Raw genomic sequence first — 21,490 nt, 5'->3', positions numbered from 1 at the left:
CCCCACAGGGATTTTTGGGCTTTACAGGGATCTTTGTCTTAAGTAAAATAAGCGTTGCTGCAGAGCAAGTGGGGGGGACGAGGAGAAGAAAGCGTAAATGAGGTTGAGAGGTGGGGGGTGGTAGGAGGTTGCAGGAGGGGCAGAGGTAGTGGGGGGCCTGAGGCTGTGAGGTGGAAGCTTTTTATTGTGCAGTAGGTTTGCACTTGTAGCTGGTCAGTTAATTGCACAATAATTGTCATGTGTAGAGGGGGCCAAAGCTTTTAGGAGCTGGCTCATCCTTCTTGCTTTTCCATTCCTGCTTGTCCATGCAGGCTTAGCTGATACTGCTGGAAATGACCCTGAACAGACAAAGAATGGGAAGAGTATATTTGGGGACTGTGTGGCTAACCTGGTGGGGGGGCCTTTAAACTAAGTGCTGTTGAGGATGGTGAAAACAAACCTTTTGACCACAGTATATTGAACACTGAGGGAGGAAGATTGAGAGAGAAGGTCTAATTGTGAAAGATCCAGGAGCTACAGTCTAGCAAAAAAGAGATGACAGGAGAGAAGCAATAGGGAAGCCCACGCAGCATCTTTGATTTATATATACAAACACAAGGAGTATGGATAACAAGCAAGATGATTTGCTAGTATTTGTATATATGGAAACTATGATTTAATTGGCTTTACGGTAACTTGGTAGCATAACTGCTATAATCAGAAAATATCAAGATTGAGGGGTATATTTTGTTTCAGAAGGACACGTGTAGGAAAAAAGGAAGCAGTACTAATACTGTAGATTAAGAATATATGTGTCCGCTCAGGTTCAGAAGGAAGAAAGGAACAAATCTGAGGGTTGCTTGAAGATAAAGGGGAGAACAGCAACAGTGATATTGGGATGGTGGTCTAATAGATGTCCCCAAAATGGAAAGAAACAGAGTATGAGGTATTCTTCAAGGAGGTTAGTATTAATTAACTTTCCTAATATCTGTTGGAATAATAATATGGCAATGCATAAAATTTCCAGTAAGTTGAGTCAGTTCAGGGTACAGCTGGGGCATCGTCTATCTTGGATACTGTTTGATTAATAAAGAAGAATCAATAATGAATGTGAATATAATGTGCATTTGGAAGCAAGTAATAATGGTATAATAGAATTCAAGACCATAAGAAAGAGAAGGCACAAGATAAGCACAGCAAGGATGCTGGATTCCAAAGAGATTTCAATGGTCTCTGAAAAATAGTAGGTGAAGTCCCATGGGCAAACAGATTGAAGGGTAAAGGGGCCCAGGATGTCCGGCAGATCTAAAAGGATGTAGTAGTTAAAGGCTCAACAAGAAGCTATTCCAACATGGAGTAAAGAGAACAATGACAAGGAGACTGAGACTGCAAAAGGAGCTGAAATCCAGAGAGAAATGTGGAGTGAATGAAATGGAAGGCAAGTCACTAAGGAAGTATATCAAGGAATAGCAAGAATTTGCAAGGACAAAATTAGGAAAACAAAGGCAAAAAATGATAAATGGAAGATAAGGGATAAAGACAAAAACAGGGTGGGGGATTATACAATGTCAGACAGCAAAAAATGACTGAGGAAACTGGATCCACTGATTAAATTGTGACAGCGATCTATTCACAGAAGATGCAAAGGCGGAGCTGCCCAGTGTTTCTTTTGCTTCAGGCTTCACCACAGAAACAAACTGTGATGGTACAGCTAACAACATTAATACAGATGAAGAAGAAGAGTACAGATCCCGATAAGTAAAGAGCACGTTGGAGAACTGTTTCCAAACTTGATTTCAAGTCAGCAGTGCCTGCCAAAATTCATCGCAAAATTCATTGCTGAAGAAATCCTGGCTCCGAGTTACCAATATTTGCAGAGCCATGGAAGGGTCCCAGAGGACTGGAGACAGCCTCATGTAGTGCTCATCTCTAAAAGGGAGCACCCAGGGAACTGCTCAGTTCAATACCTGGGAAATTACTGGAGCAAATTATAAAACTGTCAATTGGTAAATACTTGGAGGAGGAAGGGGTGAAGCCATCATGGATTTATTAAGAACAAATTATGCCAGCTTTATTGTTCTGTTTGACATGGTAACAAATTCAGTGGATGTGGGAAATGCAGTGAACATAATATACACTTGGGTTTAGTAAGGTTTTTGATACTGTCTGATATGCCAGTTTACAAAAACTAAAGTAAGCTAAAGAAAAGTGGACTAAGTAGACTAACAAGTGTAAATGTAACTGGCTGAATAACCACAAACAGAGTAGTTAAATTATAGTTGAAATTATTGTAAAGATTTGACTTCAGGAATAGAGAGCTTCCTGGTTACTATCCAAAATAACACAAAACTGGAATGAGTTCTAAAAATTGGAGAGCTATTATCGGCATGAAGAAGAGTCTTGGCAGCACAGAAAACTGGAAAATAAGCAACAGGATGGAATTCAGTGAAAACAAATGTAAGATGCTTTTTTTCTAAGAAAAAAAGAAATCCAAAAACAGAATGGGAGATGCCTAGGCAGTCATATTGCTCAGAAGAATCTGTGTGGGGGAGGGCTTGCCCTCCATCAGCAGTGCGATTCAGTTACCAAAAACACCAAATGCAATTTTGAGCTGCATTGACAGGAGTATAGTGTGTAACACATGGGACGTAAGAGTACTACTCTACATGGTGCTAGTTAGGCCTCAGCTACAGAACTGTTCAGTTCTGGGTTCTATGACCACTTAAGGTTGTGGAAAAAGTGGAGAGGATCCAGAGACAAGTGACAAAAAAAGATAAAAGGGGTTGGGATTAATAAGCAATACAAGAGAAAAACTGGGTCATGCAGGTTTGTTTAGCTTGGAGATTAAGAGGGAACATAATAACAGCTTTCACATATTTGAAAATATGGTGTAAAGTGGGGAAATAAGTGTTCTTGTTGCAGAGGGCAGGGCATGAAGCAGTGGGTTTAAACAGCAGCAAAGCAGATCCAGATTAAATATTAGAGGCTGCTTGCAGATGTGGAAAAAACGTGCTTTACTGGAGGAAGCTGCATGTTATTTTGACTCGGCTCTGCAGTTGTCTGTATAGATTGGGTGCTTAAGCAGGACTTTGTAGTGCTTTTATCGAATAGCTGATTGAATCAGCTAAAAGCACCAAAGAAGCCCACTGCAGCACCTGATGCTGCAGAGCCAGATCGAATTTACATGCTGCCTCTTCTGGGTATGCTCTGGGCTTGGGCAGGAGTGTGCCAAATTTTAATGTAAAGCACTTTTTTTTTTTTAATGTCTGTAGGCAGCCAGAATGTCCATGCAGTCAGAACAGTAGGACAGTGTCATAAGCTGCCAAGACAGTTGTTGAATCCCCTTCACTGGTGGCTTTCAAGAAGAGGCTAGTTAGGCATTTGTCTGGGATGGTATATGATTATTGCATTCTATATTTTTGCCTGGTCTTGGACCTGGATGACTTTTTTTGTTGTCTGTTCTTTATGCTTATGCATTGAGTTTCTCTCTCTCTTTCTTTTTTTAGCTTGACTTTAATTTTAATTTTGCTTCCCTTACTGGTAGTTCTTAGCATTGCTCCATAATAATTGGGTTGATCTTTCTCTTTCTTTCCGTAGCTTGTTGTGATCATTAATTTTTATTTTCAGTATGTTCAATAGATAGTCCTAAACATGTTGGTGCATTTAATCAAGTGACTGAAACTAATGATATACCTTTTATTTTTATTTTCTAGTACTGATGGGTAAGAGAAAAGAGGAAAGTATTTCTAAATCTGGAGGCCATAAAAGGCTAAGACAAGAAGATGTAGATGAATGTGATGATGAACCTGATGAAGCAGAGTATTCACATCTAGCATCTGGCAGCAATTCTTTCTCACAGTTGGTAAGCTATAAATTGTAGTATATCCTGTTTGAAATTGAACTAATGAAGAAAAGAGGAAAAAATCATGGTATAAATTTAGTGCACTGATTCCAGTTGCCAGTAAAACAAGCATCTTGCCTGTAGGCTGCAGTAATAGCAATATGGAAATAAAAGCTAGCAGTGATGTTTCTATTGTATGGCCTTCTTCAGAGCAATTGTCTGCAGTTACCTTTTGAAAAATATCCTTTCTTCTAGTATAATTTTTCAGGGAGTTTATAGCCATAACCTGTGATTCAAATGTATCAACATATTGTGGACAGCCTTTCAGTGCAATCTGTTCATCTTATAACTTCCACAGCTTGCTGTAGTCCTGACTTTTTAAAAATGTTTTAAGGCATATAGTTGTGATAATTATTCTTTGTTTAAAATCAAAAACCATGAATTACACTGGCAACTTACCAGTCAGTTGCTTCACAAATATAGTCAATCTAGTCAATCAAGACCATGGATAGGATGTGCTCTTTGAAGCGCTCTAAGTGCCTTTGTATCCTCATTGTTTGAAGTGCATACCTGAAGATAACCCTTAAAAAAATTAGCAATATCTTGAAATGTTTCTTCTTCTAATGCTTCTTGAAATATAAGTATGCTCCATTGATCCTCTGGCATCCCACAGTGCTCTGCTCTGTGGACAGCCAGTGAGTGGTCTCCCGTGCATTTGACTGCCTTCAGTAACCTCCAAAGGCCAAGGGGGGGAGGGGTTCCTGCTGTCCAGCATCCTGACTGGAGCATGGTACAGCTGTATGCCTCTGTGGCAATATTTAAGTGTTCCACAAGTGAAGAGGCAGGTGCATATATGCATGGCACTGAATTTGAGGCTTTCTGGGGGTTGGAGTGCTTCAAACTGTCCATACAATTGCAGAAGTTAAGAAAATAGTATTTGATTTAGTGGATGATTAACCAAATACCTTGTACAGCTGTGCTTTGGTGATAGAGAGAAAGAGGAAAATACTGGAAAGAGAAAGGACTGCCTATGAAGGAGCATTTTTGAATGATTGTTAAATGTACCCCACATAACTGTAGTGACAATACTAAAGTGGCTTATATTGGTGAAACATTTTTGGCTATAAATACACTCCCATTCTTACCACCTTTTATAATAGTTGACTCATAATAAGGTAAATATTTTTTCTTAAATCTCAGGAATCCTTTTAAAGTGCAAATGCAGTAATGTCTAATGCAAGGCATTACTTAAAAATATCTTTAAAAATATCGAGGACTAGGAGTCTGAATTTCTCGTGACATTGGTCGTTCTGTGTTTTTTATCAAGAACTTTTTAGGAAATAACGTACTGTTGGGTGCCTCAAAACTAAAACGATGTTTATAAAACAGGGGAAGGAAGGGGCAGGAAGAGTATCAATTTTTACCAGGGCTTTATCCCTTCCGCTTCTAATTTCAGCTGCTTCTTCCTAACCTCCTAACCAGAAATTGTTACACATCAGCTAAAAGGAGTAAAGGACATTCTAAAATGTTACTCTGTTGATATGAAGTACACCAATTGCAATATGGTATCCGAACACTAACATATAATCCTCACATGTAAGGTATTTAAGATAATTTAAGAAGGGGAAACTAAAAGTATCTTTGGTAAGTGATGAAGATGGGTAACTGATTGACACCACCAACTATGGGTTATCGATAATGTCATGTAATTAGCATGCATTATCTCAAACACTTCTGTTAATTGTTCTGTTTTGCTTAATTTACTTGCTGTCATGTTATTATCATTCAGCCTTTTTGATTTCTTATTATACTTTACCTTCATTGATTGTTTTTATTTTAATTAATTTATGCAATTGTATTATATTTTTGTAGACTTCAGGGGAGGTTGGGATAATTGAAAGCATCCAACTAAAAAACTTTATGTGCCACTCGATGCTCGGACCCTTTCAGTTTGGATCCAATGTCAATTTTGTGGTGGGAAACAATGGAAGTAAGTATTAAATTGCTCCAGAGTATTTTTGTTTACTTTTAAATATTCATATACTAGGGGTTAGATCCATAAAGGGGCAAGAGCATTATGATGCTAAGAAGAAATGAACTGAAAACTCTAGGTCCAGTGAAAGGAAGTGCAGGAGCAAAACTCTCTAAGCTAGGCTGCTGCACTCACCTGGGAAGGATTTTCTTGGGTTCTTGACCATTTACATTTGAAACATTTTGTTTTAACATTTCCTGTTATAGGACAAAAACTTAGAACCTCCTGCCATTGGTGAATGCCCTGACCATTAGATTTTACTCTCTTTTGCAGGGCCAATTCATCTTGAACAATTAAGAGAATTTAATTTGTGTGTCCTAGCTCTTGGTTGAATGCTTCAACCATTAGGTTTTGCATATAGGGGACACCACTTTATTCTCTTTGGGCAGTAGAAATGTGCTTCTGTCTTGTGCAGAGCCCCATCCTGTCAGCCTGCTCTGAGTGTGCTTATTGGATTTCGCTCCTGAAGGGACATTCGTGAAGGAACATGCAGTTCATGGATCCTGATGGGAAAATAAGGCATGAGAGGCTATTCAGTTCTGTAAATGTAAAGATGCTTCTGAGTTCATATGGAAATAGTAATTTTAGGCACCTGGGTATTTTGCTTATCAAAGATTTGGTGCGGCAGATGATTGTGATTATTATATTTTTGGACTTAAGTACTTAGTCTTCCTAAGTTCCTTTATATATTTTGTCTTTCATCTTCAGTCTTTTTATATTGTATTCTAGTTACATTTTTGGGAAATTTTGTAATTGTTTGCCAGGAGGAGATCTGTGTGTGTGTCACGAGCATCTGGGAAAGGTCCCTTTGTCTGGTTTACTTGTATATTAATTAGGTAGAAATACACCAGTATATCGGTCCATATCATATTGGTACAAGTAAAAGGAAGATTGACATTATCAGCATTCAGGTTTTTGGCTGATAATGTCACCAATAAATGGCACATGCATGTGTGCAGTTGCAGTATGCACACCGCCAGGAATGCAGCCCAGCAGCTTGGAGACCAGCATCTGACCAGTACATCTGGGGGGTGGGGGCAGATCGCGGCCCCCACAGTCAGGGAGGGAGTGGGGCTGCAGCAGGTCCAGCACTGCCCAGCCAAGACGGAGCACGTGATGGAGTCATGGGTGGAGGGGCTCCCATCTCTGCCCGCACCCTTAGGAGAGGCATGGGGAGCATGTGCCCCCTGGATTGGTGTATGGGGCAAGGACAGGCTACAGGCTTAGGGCCAGAAGCTGCGCCAGCCTCTTCCCGGCGACGGGGGCTGAGCCAGTGGTGCTTTCCAGGTGGGGTGGGGTGGGTGGCAGCAGCGCTGGGAGGGGTGCTATGGGGTAGCTATAGCAAATTTTTGGGATGTCCGAAGCCCATCCTGTAGCCCCCTTCCTAGCGCCACCGCCACTCACCCCAGCCCAACTCGCCCCAAGCGCAACCCTGGCCAACTCCTGCGGGGAAGAGGCTGGTGCAGCCCCTGGCCCCAAGTCTACAGCCTGTCCTTGCCCCATACACCAATTCAGGAGGTACATGCTCCCCATGTTTCCCCCAGGGGTGCTTACAGCCTCCCCCAGGGGTGTTCACTGTAAGTTTCCTTGTTTGATTTTGAGGGGGAAAGAAATTAAATGAATACTCAATGCCAAAAAGTGTTAGGAAAAACAGTGGAAATTTCTTGAACTGTACATAAGTTAAGTGGGTTCCTTATAATTTAAATTTAATGCTGAACTCAACTTTTCGTGAGAGAGATGTTGGAAAAGTTGTCAATATTTTGCAAAAAAAATGAATGGTTAGCATACTATTCTTATATTTTTTTATTCAAATGTCAGTATTATCAGTGTAATTTAAATGTGTGGAGTTTTGGTTGAAAATATAAATTGTTATTTAATTGCATTTTAACAATACAATTTTGGTTCATAAAACATTTACATGTTTTTTTTTAAATAGGTGGGAAGAGTGCTGTATTAACTGCTCTTATTGTTGGTCTTGGTGGAAAAGCTACCACAACTAATAGAGGATCCTCTTTAAAAGTATTTGTAAAAGATGGAGAGTCGTAAGTGAAATGTTGTTGTGTTAATGTGTTTGTGGAGATCTGTCTTGAATCTTAACTTAGTTGTAACTTGCCTAACTTTTCATGCTGTTTGGTGGGTCAGGATTACTGGAATAAAAAATAAGGTTTTACAACCACACATTCATATATTTTGAAAATGAAGTGTAATACCTGGAATGCCTATATTATACCTAATATATTAACTAGTTTAGTCAGGTATCCCTTTAACCATTTCATTTAGATTTAGTTTCTTCTTGCTTGACAAATTCAGAATTTGTTTAAATATTTTTTTAAGAATCCCACCGCCACTCACCCCAGCCTAATTTTATTTAGACGCTGCTTTATTTTGAGTTGCTAATATTATGTCTTTTTCAATGGTGACCTTATTTTGGGACTGAACTATGTTTTCCCTACGTTTATATCTGATTGCTTTGTATATACACCCATCAGGGCATAAAGTAGAAAGCTCACTAATGTACTAAGCCAGAACTGTACAACTGGCAATGTACGGGGTCTCACTTGGGGTTAATAAGCAGACCCAAGGCCTTCACCCAGGCACCACTCTGGCAATAGCAGCTGGAGTCTCCAAGCTACCCTCTCCTTCCTCTGGCTGCCACTTCCTGCCTTATGCAATGAGGCGGGGTGCTATTGGAGGCTGCAAGGGGTTGGGGATGTGGGGCCAGAGCCATGTAGGGTGGGGATAGGTAATTCCACAATAGTGGGAAAGGCCCAGTGCCCAGACAGGTGCACAGTGCAGCAGTGCGGGGGTGCACAGTGCAGCAGTGAGTGTGTGTGGGGGGGTGTCCATGCTGTATGCCTGGTGGGGCCCTGGTGACTTAGCTCTTTAGGTTTAATTTGTTAGGCCTTCATTGAGTTGGGAGGGGTCGATGGAAAGCATTCAAGTCCCAAATTAGACCTTTTTATATGTCTACTGGTTTCTGTGTCCTTTGCCATCAAATTTTAAATTTCATGATTGTGGGTTTTGTTTTCTTTTTTCTTATTCAAATGAGGTTCTTATCATAGAAATGGTCTAACCATGACTTTGCATAATCCATACAGCTGTCAGCTTACCACAGTTTTAACCTAAGAAAGTTGTTTCCAGACCTACATATGTCCTAGGCAAACACAAATCACAGAATGACCATAGTATTTAAGCCAGAATATTGAGCCAGAATTTAGATGAAAACGTCCCAACTAAATTTGACTTGTTTTATAAACAGGATTTGAAAATCTGCTGCTGTGAAGTCTTGTTGGATGAATCAAATACAACTGGAAATTTGTTTGTTTGTTTGTTTTAGTTCTGCAGATGTTTCAATAACATTACGAAACCAAGGTAGAGATGCCTTTAAGCCAGATGTTTATGGTGATTCTATTGTTGTCAGTCAGCGTATTAACGCGGATGGAAGTCGTAGTTATAAACTGAAAAGCAAATCAGGTTTGGTGATATTTCTTTTTTTTAATTATTTAAAGCATTTATAATATTTTTCTGTATGAAAGATTAGGTACTTCCTAAGAAGAAACAAATACAGAAGGGAGAATAATTGGCTAGGCAGTAGCAGATATGGGGGTTATGATGGATCGCAGACTCAACAGGACTCAGTAATGTGATGATCTCACACTTTTTTGATTTCTGTTGTGTGTGTGTGTGTGTATGCTTGCATGCATGTGCTCTCTCTCCTTAGAGTTAAGTGAGACGGCATGCATGTTTTCATGAGTAGCTGAGAGAAGTGTTATGTACCTGAGCAGCTTTCTCCTGGCCTACGCTGAGATAGTGACACTGAAGAGCTGCCAGAACCGGCTCACCAGGTTCAGCTCTGATGCCCTCCATGTCTCTCATATCCTTATTCAAACACATCTTAGCATTAAATTTGGACGCTTTGTCCTAAAGCAACATGTAAGCCAGTTTGCATCCTAATGTAGGTAGGGCCTCCCAGACAGCCCTGCCTACTGTGGAAGATCACTGGTATGGGGATAAGGGAGATGCAAGGGTTTTCTCCTTTGTTACTTGATTGAGTGATTCTCTTTTGCTGCATGGTTATTTTGATTCATAGCCCCATGTGGGGTTTTTTGTTTTTAATAGATTATGTTTAATTGGATGTTTTTAATCTATGTACTTTTTTTATAATACAGATAAAAAATTATCTCTTGCTCTCATACAATGCTGTGTGGGGCCATATTAACAGAAATATTATTATACATAAGAAGTGATAGAACTATGCTACTTTTGCTCTGGGTAGGCGTCAGCCGTAATAGTACAGTGCCTAGTTTTGATCACAACATTTTAGAGAGGATGTAGGGAAACTGGATAGGATCCAGTGATGAGCGTCAAAGAAATTAAAAGAATTGTATGAGGAAATATTGAGATAACTGTAGTTTAGTAAGAACAAAAGCTGCTGGTGGTGTTTGGGCAAGGGGCAGTCATCATAGCAGTTTTTAATTATTTAAAAACCTGCCATAAAGAAGAGGGAGAACAGTTGACTTCCTTTGCCACAGAGGGCAGGACATGTGACAATGGGTTTGCACTGCAGCAAAAAGAGATTTAAATTTAAATGTCAAGAAAAGCTTTTTAACTCTAAGGACAGAAAGGACTATGGGTTTAATGGTATAAAGTAATTTTGGAACCTCCCTCATTGGAGGTTTTCAAGAAGAGTTTGGATATACTTCTTTCCAGGATGGCTTAGAACAGGGATGGCCAACCAGCAGCATGGGTGCCAAAAGCGGTACAGGCAGCCTCTGTGTTGCACATGGCAAATTGGGGAGGGGACAGGCAGCACAGATGCAGACAGGGCAAAAAGCAGGAAGCAAAGCATAAAATTGGGCAGGAAAGGATGTAGAAAGTGCAGTGGATGAGACAGGGAGCATATGACTTGGAGCAGAAAGCAGAGCAGCAAACTGAACTGGGGAAGGGCATTGGAGTGGCGCTTGGAGGGTGTGGGTCTAATTTGTGGCACACCTGCTAAAAAGGTTGGCCTTCACTGGTTTAGAATAATGCATCCTGTATTGGTGGAGAGCAGGGTTTCCCAACCTTTTTATGCTGAGGACCAGCAAACCATGGACCAGAAGGGACCGCAGACTGGCAAACTGTGGACCAGCAATGACCAGTCGGCTGCCAGCCTTCAGTATGCTGGTCACTTCCAGTCCACGGATTGCCAGTTCGCGGTTGCTTCTGGTCCAGCAGCCAACCCTTCACAGCCTGGTACTAGGCTGAGGCCTGGGGGTTGGGAACCCCTGGTGCAGAAGACTGAACTAGGTTCTTGAAGATTTTCCCACATCGATCATTCTGAGTTCTGAGCAGGTGAAAATGGAAAGAGTAGTAACATTAAACCAGTTTTTCATCACTGGCTTCAAAAGAGAGATTCTTAAAACCACTGGATAGATTTTTAAAAGTACCACCTCTATTTTTAATAGATAAAATTTTCTGTCTTTATTTAGTATATTTGCATGGGATATAAATCTTTCCCTCAATCCTAACACTGTTGGGAAGATATTGACTATATTCTTATTTCAGTGTGAACACTAAGGGCATCTATACACATGCTCTGGTGTGGAGGTGGGCAAGCGGTGCTCATTCCATTGGCTTTAGTTAAAATGCCCCTGCCACCATTATGAAATGCAGGGATGCTGAATACACATGATGCAGAGGCTGACGTATCACGCTAATTAACATGCTCCACAGGCTCGCAGCCAATTTGATTAATCGAGTCTGCTCCAACGTGTACTAATTAGCACACATCAGAGCAGAGCTCGGTCACGTTTATAGATGCCCTAAGTTTTTTGAATGAGTTGAAATTTTTTATACTTATTTGCAATTTTGTTTGCTAACTAGTCTATGTTCTGGTTTTATTTTTTTTCGTATGCCTTCAGGGACCTCAATTTCTTGTAAGAAAGAGGAACTTATAGCAATATTGGATCATTTTAACATACAGGTAATTGCTAATATGTTTTGTAGTTCATGTTTATAGTTTTAAACTCAGTTTTTTCTCATAAAAGTAGAAGTCTGCATTTGTAAAGCAACATCACTTTGCACCTTTTTATGCTAACCCAGTACTATTTGAGTTCATATTCAAAGCTCCTTTCACAGATATAAAAGCTAAAAATTGATTTTAAAAAACTGTCTTCTGCAGAAAATGAGTGTTTCTTGGCAGCTACGTAGATAAACACACCAACTGTGACTTATAACCTGGAAGTTTTGTTACCTGTCCCAAGAATTTTAAGCCTGCTCAGTGGCTCCCCTTGTTTCTCCCTTTAATTGGAGCTTCTTTTTTTCACCTTCTGCAAATAGGTCTTTTTATCATCCAGTTCTGAGATAAATTTGTTTTGGTTAGTTTTCTATCTGTTAAGTAATAAACAGAATATTAACCTGTGTTGCACATAAAACCCATGTTTAACAGTGTTTTTGGATGTATTCTCTCATAGAATTAATCAAGACTAATAATAGAAAAGCCTCTTAGGATCTGACTGCTGCTCTCTAGTTCAGACTGGATTGTTTGACCTAAAGTTGTGGTGCTTTCAGTTTGTTTTTTTTAACCACTTTGGCAGCAGACATGTGGGATATAACGGGCGGTTTCAGTTCCCACTTCTGTTGATTTGCTAACTTTCAGGGATATTCAACCAGTTTAAAATTACTATTTTGTTCTCAAGTTTTCGTTTAATTATTTGCTGTTTATAGGTAGATAATCCTGTGTCTGTTTTAACCCAAGAGATGAGCAAGCATTTCTTACAGTCTAAAAATGAAGGTGACAAGTACAAGGTAAATAAAATCAGTTGGTATTTAAATAAGGAATTAAAATTCAGTTGGCCTAAGGATTAGTGTAAAGGTATAGCTCAGTCATGTAGTAGGAAAATCAAGAAGGCCAAGGCATAAACTGAGTTAGCGAGAGGTGTAAAAAGGCAACAAAAAGCATTCAATATATAAAGTAAGAGGAAGAGTTCGTTAGCATATAGGTGCCTTACTAAACAAGGAGGGTAATCTAATGATGGATGATGTACTGAAGTCCATTATTTCAATCTTCACCAATAAGATCGGCTATCAGACGAGCATAGTGAGAGCAACAATAGAGAAGGGAGAGGACAGATTATAGATTATTTAGGGAAGATGGATGTCTTTTAAGTCAGCAGGGCCAGATGAGATTTAATTTAGCATGCCCAACAAATTGGCTAAAGTAAATTGTACAGCCATGGGCTTTTATCTTTGAACATTTGTGCAGAGGATAACAAGGTGATCATAGTGAAGCAGGGCCGGAAGAGACCTCATGATCATCCTTGACTGAACCATCCCAAGCAAGTCTCTGTCTAAACTGGTCTAAAAAATTTCAGAGGATGAAGATTTTATAACTTCTCTAGGTAGCTGGTTCCAATGCTTGAGCACACTCAATCAGAAAGTTCCTCCTTATCTCCAACTTAACTTTCTCTGCTGCAGCTTGAGACCATTGTTCCTAGTTCTGATCCCTGTGGACACAGAGATAAGGCTATTTCCATCCTCTTTATAATCCCCTTCAGGTATTTGAAGACTTTTATCAAATCTCCCCTCAGTCTTCTCTTCTACAGACTGAATTTCATAGATTTCATAGGCATTAGGGCTGGAAGGGACCTCAGAAGATCATAGAGTCCAGCCCCCTGCCCAGAGGGCAGGAAGTCAGCTGGGGTCATAGGATCCCAGCAAGATAAGCATCCAATTTAGTCTTGAAGGTGTTCAATGTAGGTGCTTGAACCACCTCCGATGGCAGGCTGTTCCAGAGCTTGGGGGCTTGGAAATAACCCTAGTTCTTTCAGCTTTTCCTCATAAGACATGCTTTACAGACCTCTAATTATTTTTGTTGCTTTGGGCTGGACTCATTCGAAACTGCTCACAATCCTTGAACTATGGGGCCCTAAACTGGACACAGTACTCCAAATGAGGCCTTGCCTGTGCTGAATAGAGTGAAAGAATTGCTTCCCTTGATTTGCAGGTGACACTCGTGTTAATACACCCCAAGATACTATTGCCTTCTTTTGCTGCAAAAGTGTACTGTTGGCTCATATTAAGGTTATGGTCCACCATAGCCCCCAAGTCCTTGTGTACAGTACTGTAGCCAGTTCATTCCCTAATCTGCATTTGTGTCTGTGGTTATTCTGTCCTAAGTCGAGGATTTTGCACTTGTTCTTGTGGAATCTTATCTGATTGATTGATACATTTTTCCAATTTATCTAGGTCGTTCTGGATCCTAGGCCTACTATCCAGAATGTCTGCATCTCCAAATAACTTAGTGTCATCTGCAGATTTGCTAGGCATTTGCCCAGTCCCATTGTCCAAATAATTAATGTAGATGTTAACAATACCAGACCAGGACAGACCCTTCGCCCCAGCTGATATTCCCAACTAGACATTGAGCCATTGATGACTACACATTTGGCAGGGTGATCCAACCGGATGTATATCCATCTTTCAGTACTTTTGTCTAGTCTGTAGTTCCTTAGCTTGTTAATGAGATCATTGTGGGAGGCAGTGTCAAAAGTTCTTCTATGTTAAGATGACAAGCTCCATGGCTGTGGGGGAAAGCAGTGAATGTAGTGTGCCTTGACTGAAGTAGTGGTGTACTTCAAGAAAGATGTGGACAAATTGGAAGGATTACAGTGCTGAGCAACGAAAATGATCAGAGGTCTAGGAAACATGATTTAGGAAGAAGAGTTGGGAAAGCTTGGATTATTCAATGGAAATGAGAAAAGTATGAGGGGATTTGATAACAGTACTGAATGTATGGAAGTTGGTTATAAAGAGAATGGTGAAAAACTTCTCTTTCATCACATAGGATAGGACAAGAAGTAATGTTCTTAAATTGCAGCAAGAGACATTGAGGTTGGACATGAGATTGATTAGGGTGGCTGACCTGCAGCATGAGTGCCACCAGTAGCACAGGCAGTTTCTGTGTGGCACATGGCAGGTTGAAGAGGGGGAAGAAAGCACAGTTGGAGATAGGGCAGGGGAAAGGGATTGGTGTTGCATTCAGGGAGGATGTGGAGCTAATTTTTGCATTCCTGCCAAAAAGGTTGACCCCTGCTGAAGTAGACCTTTCCAGCTGTGAGGGTTGTTAAACATTGGAACAAGTTGCCTAGAGAGCTTGTAGTTTTTAAGAGCAGGTTAGACAAACATTTCAGGATGATCCTGATTTCAGCAGAGGTTGGAGTAGATCAGTGTTCTCAACCTTTTTTGTACCAGGACCCATTATAAATATTGGCCAATCCCAACCCACAGTCCCCTGGGCCTGCCAGTCCCCCTCACTCCCGGCCAGCAGTCCCCTATGCCCCCTTCTCCAGGCCATGCTGGTGCTCCTCACTCCCAACCCACAGCCTGCTGCACCCAGGGTCGGACGCAGCAGGGGAGCCAGACTGTGGTGACTGTAGTGGCTCCAGCTCATGCGGGTGGCAGTGGAGTGAGTCTGGCCTGGCATGGGCTGGAAGAAAGAGGAGGGGAGGCCTGTGGCTCCCCCTCTGCCCTGGGCTGAGGCTCCTGTGCCATGCCTGGTCATGGACCCATCAGTCCCCTGAGCAGTTTCTCCTGTCCAGCCTGCCCCTGCGAGTATGGGCACCAGCCCCAGTGCCGCCACCCACAAAGGGCCTTCCTACCCCTTTCCCCTGCTGGACAGGCAGGCGTTGCAGGAATGTTGCCAGCCTGCAAGGGGAAACCCACGCTTTCCCGCATCTTTCTGGGACTTGCTCCCGACCCTTTCGAATATTCTTGTGACCTGCTTTTGCACTGCAACCCACAGGTTGAGAAACACTGGAGTAGATGACCTCCTGAATTCCCTGACAGCCTTATTTTTCTATGATTTTATGGATTTATTTCCTAATTTCCTTTTATTTGAAAATCTATAGTTAGGTTTTCTAGATCCCTTTAGGACAGCAGATGAGAGGTATATTTGGAAAAAGTGTAGGTTCTCTTAACCAGCAAATACTCCAGTTTCAAGTTTTCAGAGAGTTACAAATAGCATGTATTGAAAGAAATTTAAAAATAATGAAACTTAATTATGTAAACTTGGCAGCCTTCAAAATGTTTGTGGAAACTGATTTTTCTTTCTCCTCTGTGTGAGTCGTGGCAATATAGGGCTCGGCTCCCAGAGGGTGTATTGCAGGTTGATAAGTTTTTGTTGTACCTGTGTTGTTCCTGCTTCTTTAAGATCAGGTGACTTTGTTTTGTTTGTGTGGGTATGTGCGCTTTTTTTTTTTAAACAATGCTCTGAATACCCTGAACAGTCAATGAATTTTCTTTGTATGACAGTTTGAACGTAACATTCAATTAAAAAAAAAAATGACAGTCAATTAAAACTGAAGCTTAGATCTTTCTTCTTTGATTAGTTCTTTATGAAGGCAACCCAGCTGGAGCAGATGAAAGATGATTATTCATACATTATGAAAACTAAAGAAAACACATCTCTTCAGATAGAGCAAGGAGTAGAGGTATGTGAAAATACATAGTGATTACTTGCTACAGGTACGAGCACTGTGCAGTTATCTGACAGATATAGCTACTGTGCAACACAAGTTGAACTTGAAATGGGATTTGCTTGGGTAATATGAAAAATTATTTCTAAAACTTCATATTGCACCACAGCCTTTTATGGTCCCTAACATTTAAATCTTTTTACTTTTAGTGTCTTCGAGAACTAAAGCAACACTATGTGGAAAAAAAGGAACGTTATAAAACCATTGGGGTTGTGAATGAAATGCGAAACTATCTAGAAGAATTGAAAAACAAAATGGCTTGGGCAGTGGTAACTTTCTTGTTTTACTATCTTAATATCTTAATTATCTTTGGGTTATCTTGACCTTGGTGCTGATTCTGCCAAGGCTACAGATACAGGTTCATTCCCCATGCTGGCCATCAATTTTCATGCAGCAGATTGGACTAGGTGACCTCTGGAGGTCCCTTCCAGCCCTACTTTTCTGTGACTCTATTACCAGTGTGATATGTACTTCAATTTTTTTGTATTGCAGGTCAGTGAGGCAGAAAAAGAAATAAAACCAATCCAAGAGAGCATCAGTCTTGAAGAAGGGTGTACACATAAGTATGTCCAGAAGCTAAATGAATGGCAGGTAGGCATGTTTGCCTTTAAAACAAGTTGATTGAATTTAGTTTCTTTTCACTTTTTTTACTGACTTTTACTCCAAGTAACTGTATAAATATCAACTGTCTTGATGTATTCGTTTATTTGTAGTGTGAAGTTTAATAGACAAGTTAGCATCCTTTCACACACTAGAAAGGTGGTGCCTTGTCCATGTTCAGGGGAGACCAACTCTAGCCCAAGAAAGTCATTTGTTCTTTGTCTGCAGTCAGGCATGTGGCTGTTTTCTTATTTGCTGATAGATCTGAGGAGTTTGGGGAAGGTATTTAATATTGGGTATCAATTTGAATTATGTGGAGTCAGCTGGCTGTCATAAGTGACTAATTTTGATTGCATATAAGCAAAAACACACATTTATTTAAATGAAGTTGTTTATAATTGCTCTTACTTTTAAGATTACTGAAATACATTTTAAAGTGATAGTTAAATATAAATATTTTACTTCTTTCCAAAATATTCTATCTTTTCTTATTACAGTAAAATTGTGAGTAAATGACGATGGGTGCTATTTAGAATTCTGTACGTTTGGTTGCTTTCTATATTCAGTCAGTATACTGACTATCCAAAAAAGGGGAAAATGTAAAAATAAAAATAAAGTTGTACACGAAAATACTTTTGACTGTTGGTGTTTTACTTCATTTAAATTTGAAAAACAAAATCTTTTCATTCTCTCCACAATTCAAATACTTGGTAATTCAACTCTAATTAATTTTGCTGAACTTCATTCGAAATGCTCAGAATTCCAACAAGAATCCTTGCGTTAAATTTTTTTGATTTGAAGGACACAGCTTTAATTAAATTTTTATATCCTCTTTAAACCACAAGCTTAGTCTTCCATAACTTCTGGGAGGAATGTTTTGGGAGGAAAAAGAATTTAAACAGAAACCCACAAGAAAGTCTTAGTAATTTTTTTTCCTGTAGTTCAAAATGGTATTGATGAAACAAAAAAATATTTTAGGTGAACTAATTTACTCTGTATCTTGTGAAGGTCAAAGTAAATGAAGCAGAAGAAAAGTACAAGACCATCCAAGATCAGTTAAAAAAGATACATGAAGAAGCACAGCTGTTTCAGCCTCAGTGTGTTTCTTTGAAATCAGATCTTCAAGCAAAAAGAAGAGCATACAATGAAGCTGAGGTTGGTTGAAAATGTCTTTCTAACCTGAGAGAGACAATTCTGCATTGTGCTTTATCAAGGTGAAGTCCTGCATCTTGGGAGAGGCTCATAAATCATAGGTACTCTGCAAATGCAGACTTTTGTTTGATTTCGGTTACAGGATTAGGGTCAAAGAAAGTGTGTGTGTAATATGAGTACTAATCTTGAAATATTTATTAGGACCCACTTGATGTAATTAATGGAATTATAAAAAAGCAACAAGACAAATCCTGATGAAGTGATTTGTTTGAAATTAAAGCTGTAACTTCTTTTAAAGTACTGCAAAATGTATTTCTCAGGGCATGGACAGATGTAATGTTTGTAATGCTTCAGATACTTTTAAAAGTACTACGAAAATGAATGAACAGATGATGTTTGCTATAATAGCACTCCATATCATTGCAAATTATATAAAAGTGAACACAGATGAAACAGGAACAACTGAAATAGTTTGTTATGTTATTCTCCCTACCAGAGTATAGTAATAACTCTGAATCTAGTAGTGGGTAGTGGGGGAATATATTGGTGCCAAAGTAAGGATGGAGCAGGCCCATCTAGTCTGCTGGACTGTCAGGAATCACAGAAAAGTAGGACTAGAAGGCACCTTAGAAGGTCATCTAGTCCAACCCCCTCTGACACTTCAAGCCAGGATCATCCCTGATGAAACCATCCCAGTCAAGAGTCTGTCTAAACCAGAGGTGCTTAATATTTGGCCCATGGAGCTTTGGAATCTGGTGTGTGGGGTTCTCCAGGAATCAGGAAATTTTGGTGGCAGGAGAGAAGTAGCAGTTAATGCCATCCCTCCCTGCTGACAAAATTCCAAACCCTGTAGAGTGGGTCATAGCTGGGGTGCGCTCCCTTCCCTCTGTGCAGCCAGATTGGGGCCAGGCCATGCCCACTCCCCTGCACTGCTGCTTTGGGGCTGTTCCATGCCTTCTCCCTTTTTGTGCCTCCCCAAAAGTTTAGGCCCTGCTCCCTTCTCCCTGCAAAGCTGGGCCATGCCCCCTTTCCTTCTGCCCAGCCAGACTGGTACTGTGTGATGCCCCTTTCCCTTGCGTGGCTAGATCAGAGCTGGCCTGTCCCCTGTCCCCCTCGGCGTGGCCAGACGGGGCCTGGCCACACCTGCCCCGGGTGCCTGATTGGTTTCATTGGCCAGATCCAGATTGAAGAGGAACCAGGCACTACGCATCCAACCTACTAGACAAAAAGGGTGAACACTTCTGGTCTAAGCTACTCATAAAAACTTCCAAAGATGGAGATTCCACAACCTCTCCAGGTAACCTGTTCCAGTGCTTAATCGCCCTAATAGTAAGAGTTATTCTTTAATATCCAACCAATATGTCCCTTGCTACAGTTCAGGATTATTGCTTCTTGTCTTTGTTCCCTGTGGCTCCAGAGAATAGGCTTTCCTTTTTATAACCATGTCATCTTCTTTATAACTACTCTTTAGGTATTTGAAGACTTTTCAAATCCCCCTTCTGTTTTCTAAATAATCCCAGTGCATTCAAGCTTTCTTCATATGTCAAGTTTCCCAGAACTCTAATAATTTTTTATGTTCTGCACTCACCTTTTTATAATTTGTCAATATTTTTTTTTTTTTTGGAAGTGTAGTGCCTAAGACAGGACATGTCCAGATGAGGCCTTGTCAGCGCTGAATGGAATGCAAGAATCATTTCTCTTGATTTGCAAGTGATACTCCTAGTTAGTACAGATCAGGATGCTGTTGGCTATTTTTGCAACAAGAATACACTGACTCATCCTCACCTTATGGTCCTCTATAACCCCTAGGTTCTTTTCTGCAGTACTGTAGCCTAGCCAGCCATTTCCCCAGTCTATTTGTACGTGCTATTGTTTCAACCTAAATACAGGACTTTTCACTTGTCCTTATTGAATTTCATATAATTAATTTTAGACCATGTCCAGGTAAGGGAAGACTCTCTGAAGTGAAGAGCAAAGCCAGTACTTCACAGTTCTGTTCTGTGAAGAACTGGGGCAAGGAGAGGGTAGACATCCATTCTCTGGTTTTGGTGGGAATGCAGTGCATGAGAAATTTTAAGAGTCCTCTTGAGACTAAACTAACCAGCCCAGCAATGGCAGGAAGCAATGACAGGCTTCAGAGAGTTGCAGGGTGTCAAAGGCTCTGCTGTTTCCATTGTTATCCTCAAGCCTCCAGGAAATCCTGGCAGAGAGGTATTCTTTGATCCCTACTCAGCAGTCTCCTAGCTGTGGAGTGATACAACCCACCATGGCTATATGTGGGAGGAGTTTATATGGTTCTTAATGTCTTCCAGATTAGAAGCACTTAATATTTAAGGTGGGATTTGAAACACTTCCTGTGTACATCTGTCCATATCCTCAGTCGGAGTTAGTATTTGTGTATGAAAATATTGGATGGATCAGATTTTTTTGTTTTGTGAAACTAAGTAAACCAATCGATATAAGAATAATAAATTATATGTCTAATTGTCTTGCTAGGTTCTTTATAATCGTTTCAGAACTGAATTAAGACGACTAGAAAAAGATGATATACAGCTACGCAAGCGGATTGCAGAACTAAAAAATAGGTGAATGCCCCCATCGTGTTTAAATTTAGGGGTGTGTTATGCAGTGAAAGTGCTTGTCTTTTTTAGATAAGAAAATTGTTTGTAGAATAAAGGAGCTATTTAGATATTTTAGCAGTGTCGGGGTGAATGCATGATCCTCTTGGGGTCTGCTATTTTAAATGCTTTAGGTTTTCAGTGCGTGCAGCTTCTGCTAAACTCTTGATTGATTTGGAAGGGAAGTTTTGAACAAAACAAAAGCCATGTTTGTTTTTGGAGACAGGATTTATTTTCTAAATGCTGGCTGTTACAGAGTAACTATTACGCGAACTAAATTTAACTAAAATTGCCACAATCTATATGTATGTGTGTTTAAAAAAAAATGTAAAACTTAATCAGTTTCTCCCAGAGAAGAAAAGTGCACAAAAAATTGTTGTGCAGATCTGATGCATATAAAAAATATTCATTGAGTCTACGTTACGTATATATATTGCCTTAGAATGCTGCTTCTGTTTATTCAGTTAACAAACTGCTCATTTTTCTTTTGCACATGTTGAATTTTAAAGGTAATTTCAATTGTATGTGCAGTCTGGCTGAATGTCATGATTTAATCTGGGTCTTTCAGAGGTGGAATATGTCTTGCGCACCAGTCAAGAGCAAGGCTCTTGTGTGTTTAAATGATGTTTGGATGTTTTTGTTGCTTAATTAAAACTTGCAAAATTATAAAATATGTGCTTTAGAGCAAGCTGTCTAACTTCTGAGTGATTGGGGGGGGGGGGGGGGGGGACACACCCCACACCCTGTGTGA

The 21,490-nt window shown here is 40.2% G+C and overlaps 1 protein-coding gene across 3 annotated transcripts in view; it reads left to right on the top strand.

Moving 5' to 3' along the window:
• The window catches only part of SMC6 (structural maintenance of chromosomes 6), a 217,853-nt gene that overhangs the window by 7,927 nt on the left and 188,436 nt on the right, over positions 1-21,490 (top strand). For 2 of the 3 annotated variants that reach the window (XM_019520780.1, XM_019520782.1), the window contains exons 2-13: positions 804-940; positions 3,693-3,841; positions 5,693-5,810; positions 7,789-7,894; positions 9,190-9,326; positions 11,756-11,817; positions 12,561-12,641; positions 16,223-16,324; positions 16,519-16,638; positions 16,862-16,960; positions 17,978-18,124; positions 20,618-20,706. In XM_019520780.1, the coding sequence (XP_019376325.1) occupies positions 3,698-3,841; positions 5,693-5,810; positions 7,789-7,894; positions 9,190-9,326; positions 11,756-11,817; positions 12,561-12,641; positions 16,223-16,324; positions 16,519-16,638; positions 16,862-16,960; positions 17,978-18,124; positions 20,618-20,706 (1,205 nt within the window). In that variant the 5' untranslated portion in view covers positions 804-940; positions 3,693-3,697. The remainder of the gene's footprint in view (positions 1-803; positions 941-3,692; positions 3,842-5,692; positions 5,811-7,788; positions 7,895-9,189; positions 9,327-11,755; positions 11,818-12,560; positions 12,642-16,222; positions 16,325-16,518; positions 16,639-16,861; positions 16,961-17,977; positions 18,125-20,617; positions 20,707-21,490) is intronic. The other variant, XM_019520781.1, reaches the window with a different exon arrangement.

The sequence above is a fragment of the Gavialis gangeticus genome, unplaced genomic scaffold, assembly GCF_001723915.1.
Source record: "Gavialis gangeticus isolate Ggan-Ray unplaced genomic scaffold, GavGan_comp1, whole genome shotgun sequence".
NCBI classification, from domain to species: Eukaryota; Metazoa; Chordata; order Crocodylia; family Gavialidae; genus Gavialis; species Gavialis gangeticus.
Note: the sequence above shows the minus strand (reverse complement) of the source record. Positions and strands in the feature narration are given on the sequence as shown.